Genomic DNA, 11,533 nt, shown 5'->3' with positions numbered 1-11,533 from the left:
CTTTATGGTGTTACAGCTCCATTGCAGTTGGATGACAGTGAAGAGATTCATGTGCTCTTTGATTGGATGAAGCAACATGGAAAGGCTGTGTTAAAGCTCGACATGGGTATTCCAAAGCTTGCAAGTTGTTAGAGGATTTCAAAGGGATGGTTTTGAAATTTGATTCAGTCATGTATGGATCTCTTTTAGCTCTCTGTGCTTCACATAATCTTGATGAAGAAGCTGAGACTTTTAGCTCTCTGTGCTTCACATAAGGGTGAAGAATGCTTACGTGACTATTTGCCCGGGATTGGGGAGGACAAGCAGCGCTCTGCACGCCTTACAGCCTGGTTTCATACACCAAAAGATTATTTTATTGAGGTTGAGCAAGTTTCCTATGGTTCAAGAAATGCACGCTATGCAGATCGCTTCACCTTACTTTTACCATGTTGTCTTGATTACATTAAATGGGATGTAATATATAATTCTCAATACCCTTGGGCTGCACCGGATATCATCTTTGGACTGGATGATGATAGCTTTCAGCCCCTTTCCTTTACAGGTGAAGGTCAAGAAACATCTCAGTCAATTTGGGACATTTTTTGTGACTAGAAAATTAAAGACCCATCAGGGCTTTTGCGACTCATTCTTGAATTAAGGAATTTGTACATGGGTTATCAAAGGAAGCGTGTTGAGGAACTAGATGATCCCAGATTGAAATTTGAAATCAGCACCATTATTCCTAGGGAGGGACTGGAGATTTGTTTGTTATCTGGAATTGAGAGGCCAGATGCGGTGAAGTTTGCTGTTCCCCTTTTGGACCTTGATTTAAGCAATATTCTGGTTGGGTATCCATTGAAACACCGCCTGCAGATATTCTTACAGGTCATATTTCCTGTAAGGAAAAGACAATCTGAAATGCCATCTTCTCCACAGCTAAAGTTAGTTGCGTCAAAAACATTGAAGGAGTTATTTGACATTGAAGATGTCACACTTCCAGTTTGGGTTGATGGCATGTGCATGGCAGAATGTATTCCTAATTTGGAAGAAAATCTAAGAGCTCAGGTGTCAGAAGCTATTGCATCAGTCAATTCACGGAGAATTATTGGAAGAGGTCCTCTCAATGAAGATGAATTTGAGGAAGTAGCACAGGGAACATTTTTGAAAGATGATGACATTTCTAGTATTTCTGGATCAGATGAAGAGTCGGATGATCCTATCACTTGTGGCTGGCAAACTCAAACCGAGTCTGTGAATAGATCCATGAATATGAAAAACCAGATTTTAATATCCCTACAGTCTGGAGAAATTGTCTCAATTTGGAAAAGTTTGTTTTTGGGTGACAGAGAGGATCTACTTCCTGAACATAACAACTCTATGGTCAAAGAGAATGATGCTAAGGGTTTAGCTTTGGCTGACAAGGAGGTGATTGCGAGGTTGCAATCCTTGGTTAAAGAATCTCGAGATCAGAAAAACTTGAGGGTTGTGTTGCTTGCAAGTGGAGGACATTTCGCTGGTTGTGTTTTTGATGGAAATAATATTTTATCTCACAAAACTTACCACAGGTATGTAGTAAGGGCAAACGCAGGTGGCAGGCAATCAAGCAAAGATTCAACTAGGAGAGCTCCAAAGTCTGGCGGGGCTTCTCTGCGGCGTTACAATGAAATGGCTCTTAAAAAGGCGGAGAGATGCCAAACGAAAGCTAAAGCAAAGGAGATGAAAAAGATACGGAAATCAAAGCAAAAAGCGCAGGCTCAATCCACCAGTTTAGAAGTAGCTTCCGTTGCAGTTTGTTATGGACAGAATGCTGTCTCAGAGCTACTTGAAAAAGGCAAAGCATTACCCAACATGCAATCGCATGCATTTCAAGAGGAAAAAGACTGGTGACATTTCCTTCAACAACACAATGGCATTAACACATGTTAACGAAAAACTCTGTTATCAAATGCTGAGGTATTGTTCAGGGAAGATGCCACTGTTGATGATCTCATCGATGTCATTGAAGGGAACCGCATCCATATCCGAGCTTTTGGACCAAAATCAGCAGCGCAAATATCACGTGTTGGCTCTGGTGTTTTTCTTCCCACAGTATACCTGCACAAGTGCAATCTGTCAAATGGAGAATGTGAAAGAAATAATTGGGATAAAAATGCATTATAACAATCATTTGGGATAATCACTTGAGAAAAGCACTAAGTTATAAGCATTCATCATTCAACCAGTATGGGACTGAGGATGGTGATTCTAATATGCAGCAAGAGGTGATGGCGCCATTGAAATTATTGATCTCAAATTTGAGTCACACATGACAGGAGGAAAAAGTAAGCAGCCATTACGTCAAAGCGCAGAAATAGGCATGAAATAAGTTTGAAGATATACTTTCCAGATGTGAATGAAACTTAAAAAAGGACGATTGAACACCTAGCAGCAGAGAATAAGATTTCGATTGCCTATGTTATTTTTAGCAAAGGGAAGGACACCTGTAATGCCACCTATTCACCAGATTTGCCTCAAACTTAGCCAAACCATCAACAGAATTCAGTGGAAAGAGCGCCATTCTCCCTTCAGGAAAGCGCTGATTATTTTTAGTTTATTTTGTTAATAAGGATAATAAAACAAATCCCTCATCTTGGGGTCGACTTGTTTTTCCCCAGCTATAGTTTGTTTGATATTTTTGTGAGGTTCGTTTAAACAGCGCCCTTTTTTTGGGCAGTAGTTTGACTTATTGTATTAAAAAATTCATTTGTAAGAGTGAGTAAGAGAGAGGGAGAGAGGGAGTTTTTCTGAGCGCTGGGAGCTGCTGGAGAAGCAGAGAGCTTTGTATTGTACAGTTTTCTGCAGAGAATTTAATGGAATTTCAAAGCTCTGTTTGCTGAGATTCATGTGGTATGTTGATTTAGCATAAGTTTTTCCCTTTGTCTCATATGTAATCAGTATGTTCCATTTCATTTCATGACCCTTTCAAGCTGAACAAATGAAGAGATTAGGTAGGAATTCATAGTATTATATGCTCCTCCTATAAGTTTGTTCGCATTCGATGTTTTCTACTGTTTAAGGAGGATTCAGAGTTATTGTCTGCCCTCCTTAGCTCCTCACCAGTCTTGCCATCCCATTTGAAACCAGATTTGGTGTTAAATTGCATGCCTACCTTGCCTCAGTTGATAACCTGTGTAGTCATTATATTTCTCTGTTTGAAGCTGTGATTTTGCCCATGCAGCCCAGAAAAGCCCCGTCATTCCATTAAAAAACCCCACAAATCATCAAATCAAACCCCCTATCAATTTACTAGCCTAAAATCCTTATTCTTAATTGGTCAGCCTAATCATATTGAAAGATCTATCGAATCTGACCCGAGAGAGCCTTCTCATACCTCGTAGGGCTAGCTACGAGGTGAAATGGTTTGATGTAGCCTTGAAGGTTTACCTTCCTCAGCCTAGGGTGAAATCTCAAGCGCTAACATATTGGCGACCATACTGGGGAGAACATCTAATCGTTTGCTCATTGTCGTGTTATTTCATAAGTCTTAGACGGAGCCTGAAGTTACGCCAGAAGCCTTCGAAAACGCTCTTGTTTTACATCAGCGTTAGTAGATAAACGCTGCTTCAGTCAATCTCCGTGGGATTTGTGAACATAGCGCTTCATTGACACTTTACCCCAGTACATGTATCAAGTTTAGATCTGATTGTTGATAGTGGACAACGATCAGACACTTGAAAGGCTGAATCATTCACCTGGCGACTCCAACTCGATCCAGACATTCCAGTGCCTGTTGATATGTTCATGCAATGGTAGGGTATGTGGCAGACCCTGCACTTTGTGAAGTTCTAGATGGAGTTAGAGAGTTGTTAGCGGATATTGAAATTAATGAAGAATTTTTCAGTATTTTCTTTCAATGTGTGAAATCTCCGAAGCTTCATCTTGAAGGCAAAACTAGATTTTATGAGTTAGTTGTTGAAAGAGTTGAAAATGAGATTCAGTATCTCGATGAGCAAATTCAGTCATATGATTTCCAAGACCCTAAAAAGTTCTTGGAAATCCTTCTTCCTTCACAACAAGCAATAACAGACTTGCCTATAGAGGTATACATTGACAATGTGCAGCTAGAAGTATGTATTGCAGAGTTGGGGCAGCCAACAGAGGCCGGTTTCCGTGATCCTATTGCGGCATATATGGACATGTTTTTCACTTTGATTGACAGATCGGGCTGTCTTCTCGGTGACCAGGATCAGTATGTGCATGAAGGGCTGCCAGCAATTGCATCTGTGACTTCGTGGCAACATTCTCAAGCGGCATCATTTCCAGGTTTACTCGAGTGGTTAATTTGGCATTTTAGCATTACTTGATCTATTCTTTGTACAGCAGATTAGAGTAGGTTTTGTAAATAAATAAGCAGCCACAGGGGCAGCGTCTTGTTTCAGTTGGCTTTTAGTTTGATTGAGTTAAGTTTCAGTGTGAAAATAAGTCTTCAGCTGTGTTGATTTGTTGGAAAGATGACTCCATTGCCCAATGAATAAAGCACTGGTCTGCTCTACCAAAGTTCTGCGGTTCTTGGCACCTCCAGGAAGCTGCAGCTGCCATCCCAAATGGAGCCAATGTTAGACTCTGTCTTATATCAGAGATTGATTCTTCTTCAAAACAGGGTTTTGAAGAAGAAATCATTAATGTTGCTTTTCAAATTATGTAATTTATCTTCAGCTCTTCTTAAGACAGCAGCAAACTTCAAAAACTTCTACCTGCACAAACACAATTTCAAAGCATCATTTAAATATATTTTGTGGAGAGCAGGTATTGCAAAATGCAGGTATATATTTTGGTTGTCTTTATGGTGTTACAGCTCCATTGCAGTTGGATGACAGTGAAGAGATTCATGTGCTCTTTGATTGGATGAAGCAACATGGAAAGGCTGTGTTAAAGCTCGACATGGGTATTCCAAAGCTTGCAAGTTGTTAGAGGATTTCAAAGGGATGGTTTTGAAATTTGATTCAGTCATGTATGGATCTCTTTTAGCTCTCTGTGCTTCACATAATCTTGATGAAGAAGCTGAGACTTTTAGCTCTCTGTGCTTCACATAAGGGTGAAGAATGCTTACGTGACTATTTGCCCGGGATTGGGGAGGACAAGCAGCGCTCTGCACGCCTTACAGCCTGGTTTCATACACCAAAAGATTATTTTATTGAGGTTGAGCAAGTTTCCTATGGTTCAAGAAATGCACGCTATGCAGATCGCTTCACCTTACTTTTACCATGTTGTCTTGATTACATTAAATGGGATGTAATATATAATTCTCAATACCCTTGGGCTGCACCGGATATCATCTTTGGACTGGATGATGATAGCTTTCAGCCCCTTTCCTTTACAGGTGAAGGTCAAGAAACATCTCAGTCAATTTGGGACATTTTTTGTGACTAGAAAATTAAAGACCCATCAGGGCTTTTGCGACTCATTCTTGAATTAAGGAATTTGTACATGGGTTATCAAAGGAAGCGTGTTGAGGAACTAGATGATCCCAGATTGAAATTTGAAATCAGCACCATTATTCCTAGGGAGGGACTGGAGATTTGTTTGTTATCTGGAATTGAGAGGCCAGATGCGGTGAAGTTTGCTGTTCCCCTTTTGGACCTTGATTTAAGCAATATTCTGGTTGGGTATCCATTGAAACACCGCCTGCAGATATTCTTACAGGTCATATTTCCTGTAAGGAAAAGACAATCTGAAATGCCATCTTCTCCACAGCTAAAGTTAGTTGCGTCAAAAACATTGAAGGAGTTATTTGACATTGAAGATGTCACACTTCCAGTTTGGGTTGATGGCATGTGCATGGCAGAATGTATTCCTAATTTGGAAGAAAATCTAAGAGCTCAGGTGTCAGAAGCTATTGCATCAGTCAATTCACGGAGAATTATTGGAAGAGGTCCTCTCAATGAAGATGAATTTGAGGAAGTAGCACAGGGAACATTTTTGAAAGATGATGACATTTCTAGTATTTCTGGATCAGATGAAGAGTCGGATGATCCTATCACTTGTGGCTGGCAAACTCAAACCGAGTCTGTGAATAGATCCATGAATATGAAAAACCAGATTTTAATATCCCTACAGTCTGGAGAAATTGTCTCAATTTGGAAAAGTTTGTTTTTGGGTGACAGAGAGGATCTACTTCCTGAACATAACAACTCTATGGTCAAAGAGAATGATGCTAAGGGTTTAGCTTTGGCTGACAAGGAGGTGATTGCGAGGTTGCAATCCTTGGTTAAAGAATCTCGAGATCAGAAAAACTTGAGGGTTGTGTTGCTTGCAAGTGGAGGACATTTCGCTGGTTGTGTTTTTGATGGAAATAATATTTTATCTCACAAAACTTACCACAGGTATGTAGTAAGGGCAAACGCAGGTGGCAGGCAATCAAGCAAAGATTCAACTAGGAGAGCTCCAAAGTCTGGCGGGGCTTCTCTGCGGCGTTACAATGAAATGGCTCTTAAAAAGGCGGAGAGATGCCAAACGAAAGCTAAAGCAAAGGAGATGAAAAAGATACGGAAATCAAAGCAAAAAGCGCAGGCTCAATCCACCAGTTTAGAAGTAGCTTCCGTTGCAGTTTGTTATGGACAGAATGCTGTCTCAGAGCTACTTGAAAAAGGCAAAGCATTACCCAACATGCAATCGCATGCATTTCAAGAGGAAAAAGACTGGTGACATTTCCTTCAACAGCACAATGGCATTAACACATGTTAACGAAAAACTCTGTTATCAAATGCTGAGGTATTGTTCAGGGAAGATGCCACTGTTGATGATCTCATCGATGTCATTGAAGGGAACCGCATCCATATCCGAGCTTTTGGACCAAAATCAGCAGCGCAAATATCACGTGTTGGCTCTGGTGTTTTTCTTCCCACAGTATACCTGCACAAGTGCAATCTGTCAAATGGAGAATGTGAAAGAAATAATTGGGATAAAAATGCATTATAACAATCATTTGGGATAATCACTTGAGAAAAGCACTAAGTTATAAGCATTCATCATTCAACCAGTATGGGACTGAGGATGGTGATTCTAATATGCAGCAAGAGGTGATGGCGCCATTGAAATTATTGATCTCAAATTTGAGTCACACATGACAGGAGGAAAAAGTAAGCAGCCATTACGTCAAAGCGCAGAAATAGGCATGAAATAAGTTTGAAGATATACTTTCCAGATGTGAATGAAACTTAAAAAAGGACGATTGAACACCTAGCAGCAGAGAATAAGATTTCGATTGCCTATGTTATTTTTAGCAAAGGGAAGGACACCTGTAATGCCACCTATTCACCAGATTTGCCTCAAACTTAGCCAAACCATCAACAGAATTCAGTGGAAAGAGCGCCATTCTCCCTTCAGGAAAGCGCTGATTATTTTTAGTTTATTTTGTTAATAAGGATAATAAAACAAATCCCTCATCTTGGGGTCGACTTGTTTTTCCCCAGCTATAGTTTGTTTGATATTTTTGTGAGGTTCGTTTAAACAGCGCCCTTTTTTTGGGCAGTAGTTTGACTTATTGTATTAAAAAATTCATTTGTAAGAGTGAGTAAGAGAGAGGGAGAGAGGGAGTTTTTCTGAGCGCTGGAGCTGCTGGAGAAGCAGAGAGCTTTGTATTGTACAGTTTTCTGCAGAGAATTTAATGGAATTTCAAAGCTCTGTTTGCTGAGATTCATGTGGTATGTTGATTTAGCATAAGTTTTTCCCTTTGTCTCATATGTAATCAGTATGTTCCATTTCATTTCATGACCCTTTCAAGCTGAACAAATGAAGAGATTAGGTAGGAATTCATAGTATTATATGCTCCTCCTATAAGTTTGTTCGCATTCGATGTTTTCTACTATTTAAGGAGGATTCAGAGTTATTGTCTGCCCTCCTTAGCTCCTCACCAGTCTTGCCATCCCATTTGAAACCAGATTTGGTGTTAAATTGCATGCCTACCTTGCCTCAGTTGATAACCTGTGTAGTCATTATATTTCTCTGTTTGAAGCTGTGATTTTGCCCATGCAGCCCAGAAAAGCCCCGTCATTCCATTAAAAAACCCCACAAATCATCAAATCAAACCCCCTATCAATTTACTAGCCTAAAATCCTTATTCTTAATTGGTCAGCCTAATCATATTGAAAGATCTATCGAATCTGACCCGAGAGAGCCTTCTCATACCTCGTAGGGCTAGCTACGAGGTGAAATGGTTTGATGTAGCCTTGAAGGTTTACCTTCCTCAGCCTAGGGTGAAATCTCAAGCGCTAACATATTGGCGACCATACTGGGGAGAACATCTAATCGTTTGCTCATTGTCGTGTTATTTCATAAGTCCTAGACGGAGCCTGAAGTTACGCCAGAAGCCTTCGAAAACGCTCTTGTTTTACATCAGCGTTAGTAGATAAACGCTGCTTCAGTCAATCTCCGTGGGATTTGTGAACATAGCGCTTCATTGACACTTTACCCCAGTACATGTATCAAGTTTAGATCTGATTGTTGATAGTGGACAACGATCAGACACTTGAAAGGCTGAATCATTCACCTGGTGACTCCAACTCGATCCAGACATTCCAGTGCCTGTTGATATGTTCATGCAATGGTAGGGTATGTGGCAGACCCTGCACTTTGTGAAGTTCTAGATGGAGTTAGAGAGTTGTTAGCGGATATTGAAATTAATGAAGAATTTTTCAGTATTTTCTTTCAATGTGTGAAATCTCCGAAGCTTCATCTTGAAGGCAAAACTAGATTTTATGAGTTAGTTGTTGAAAGAGTTGAAAATGAGATTCAGTATCTCGATGAGCAAATTCAGTCATATGATTTCCAAGACCCTAAAAAGTTCTTGGAAATCCTTCTTCCTTCACAACAAGCAATAACAGACTTGCCTATAGAGGTATACATTGACAATGTGCAGCTAGAAGTATGTATTGCAGAGTTGGGGCAGCCAACAGAGGCCGGTTTCCGTGATCCTATTGCGGCATATATGGACATCTTTTTCACTTTGATTGACAGATCGGGCTGTCTTCTCGGTGACCAGGATCAGTATGTGCATGAAGGGCTGCCAGCAATTGCATCTGTGACTTCGTGGCAACATTCTCAAGCGGCATCATTTCCAGGTTTACTCGAGTGGTTAATTTGGCATTTTAGCATTACTTGATCTATTCTTTGTACAGCAGATTAGAGTAGGTTTTGTAAATAAATAAGCAGCCACAGGGGCAGCGTCTTGTTTCAGTTGGCTTTTAGTTTGATTGAGTTAAGTTTCAGTGTGAAAATAAGTCTTCAGCTGTGTTGATTTGTTGGAAAGATGACTCCATTGCCCAATGAATAAAGCACTGGTCTGCTCTACCAAAGTTCTGCGGTTCTTGGCACCTCCAGGAAGCTGCAGCTGCCATCCCAAATGGAGCCAATGTTAGACTCTGTCTTATATCAGAGATTGATTCTTCTTCAAAACAGGGTTTTGAAGAAGAAATCATTAATGTTGCTTTTCAAATTATGTAATTTATCTTCAGCTCTTCTTAAGACAGCAACAAACTTCAAAAACTTCTACCTGCACAAACACAATTTCAAAGCATCATTTAAATATATTTTGTGGAGAGCAGGTATTGCAAAATGCAGGTATATATTTTGGTTGTCTTTATGGTGTTACAGCTCCATTGCAGTTGGATGACAGTGAAGAGATTCATGTGCTCTTTGATTGGATGAAGCAACATGGAAAGGCTGTGTTAAAGCTCGACATGGGTATTCCAAAGCTTGCAAGTTGTTAGAGGATTTCAAAGGGATGGTTTGAAATTTGATTCAGTCATGTATGGATCTCTTTTAGCTCTCTGTGCTTCACATAATCTTGATGAAGAAGCTGAGACTTTTAGCTCTCTGTGCTTCACATAAGGGTGAAGAATGCTTACGTGACTATTTTCCCGGGATTGGGGAGGACAAGCAGCGCTCTGCACGCCTTACAGCCTGGTTTCATACACCAAAAGATTATTTTATTGAGGTTGAGCAAGTTTCCTATGGTTCAAGAAATGCACGCTATGCAGATCGCTTCACCTTACTTTTACCATGTTGTCTTGATTACATTAAATGGGATGTAATATATAATTCTCAATACCCTTGGGCTGCACCGGATATCATCTTTGGACTGGATGATGATAGCTTTCAGCCCCTTTCCTTTACAGGTGAAGGTCAAGAAACATCTCAGTCAATTTGGGACATTTTTTGTGACTAGAAAATTAAAGACCCATCAGGGCTTTTGCGACTCATTCTTGAATTAAGGAATTTGTACATGGGTTATCAAAGGAAGCGTGTTGAGGAACTAGATGATCCCAGATTGAAATTTGAAATCAGCACCATTATTCCTAGGGAGGGACTGGAGATTTGTTTGTTATCTGGAATTGAGAGGCCAGATGCGGTGAAGTTTGCTGTTCCCCTTTTGGACCTTGATTTAAGCAATATTCTGGTTGGGTATCCATTGAAACACCGCCTGCAGATATTCTTACAGATCATATTTCCTGTAAGGAAAAGACAATCTGAAATGCCATCTTCTCCACAGCTAAAGTTAGTTGCGTCAAAAACATTGAAGGAGTTATTTGACATTGAAGATGTCACACTTCCAGTTTGGGTTGATGGCATGTGCATGGCAGAATGTATTCCTAATTTGGAAGAAAATCTAAGAGCTCAGGTGTCAGAAGCTATTGCATCAGTCAATTCACGGAGAATTATTGGAAGAGGTCCTCTCAATGAAGATGAATTTGAGGAAGTAGCACAGGGAACATTTTTGAAAGATGATGACATTTCTAGTATTTCTGGATCAGATGAAGAGTCGGATGATCCTATCACTTGTGGCTGGAAAACTCAAACCGAGTCTGTGAATAGATCCATGAATATGAAAAACCAGATTTTAATATCCCTACAGTCTGGAGAAATTGTCTCAATTTGGAAAAGTTTTTTTTTGGGTGACAGAGAGGATCTACTTCCTGAACATAACAACTCTATGGTCAAAGAGAATGATGCTAAGGGTTTAGCTTTGGCTGACAAGGAGGTGATTGCGAGGTTGCAATCCTTGGTTAAAGAATCTCGAGATCAGAAAAACTTGAGGGTTGTGTTGCTTGCAAGTGGAGGACATTTCGCTGGTTGTGTTTTTGATGGAAATAATATTTTATCTCACAAAACTTACCACAGGTATGTAGTAAGGGCAAACGCAGGTGGCAGGCAATCAAGCAAAGATTCAACTAGGAGAGCTCCAAAGTCTGGCAGGGCTTCTCTGCGGCGTTACAATGAAATGGCTCTTAAAAAGGCGGAGAGATGCCAAACGAAAGCTAAAGCAAAGGAGATGAAAAAGATACGGAAATCAAAGCAAAAAGCGCAGGCTCAATCCACCAGTTTAGAAGTAGCTTCCGTTGCAGTTTGTTATGGACAGAATGCTGTCTCAGAGCTACTTGAAAAAGGCAAAGCATTACCCAACATGCAATCGCATGCATTTCAAGAGGAAAAAGACTGGTGACATTTCCTTCAACAGCACATTGGCATTAACACATGTTAACGAAAAACTCTGTTATCAAATGCTGAGGTATTGTTC

At 40.2% G+C, this 11,533-nt stretch overlaps 2 protein-coding genes across 2 annotated transcripts; both read left to right on the top strand.

Annotated features, from left to right (window-relative positions):
• The first annotated feature begins 340 nt into the window (after positions 1-340).
• On the top strand, positions 341-5,388 carry LOC149243164 (uncharacterized). The gene is made up of 5 exons (XM_089371140.1): positions 341-1,862; positions 1,944-2,104; positions 2,235-2,300; positions 4,814-4,884; positions 4,987-5,388. The coding sequence occupies exons 1-5, from the start codon at positions 649-651 to the stop codon at positions 5,386-5,388; spliced, it is 1,914 nt and encodes a 637-aa protein (XP_089227266.1). The 5' UTR covers positions 341-648.
• Positions 5,138-9,725, top strand: LOC149243163 (uncharacterized). The gene is made up of 4 exons (XM_089371139.1): positions 5,138-6,659; positions 6,741-6,901; positions 7,032-7,097; positions 9,610-9,725. The coding sequence occupies exons 1-4, from the start codon at positions 5,446-5,448 to the stop codon at positions 9,723-9,725; spliced, it is 1,557 nt and encodes a 518-aa protein (XP_089227265.1). The 5' UTR covers positions 5,138-5,445.
• The last annotated feature ends 1,808 nt before the right edge of the window (positions 9,726-11,533 follow it).

The sequence above is a fragment of the Pinus tabuliformis genome, chromosome 8 (genome assembly GCF_031772625.1).
Source record: "Pinus tabuliformis cultivar Carrire ecotype Pingquan chromosome 8, CPIR1, whole genome shotgun sequence".
NCBI classification, from domain to species: Eukaryota; Viridiplantae; Streptophyta; class Pinopsida; order Pinales; family Pinaceae; genus Pinus; species Pinus tabuliformis.
Note: the sequence above shows the minus strand (reverse complement) of the source record. Positions and strands in the feature narration are given on the sequence as shown.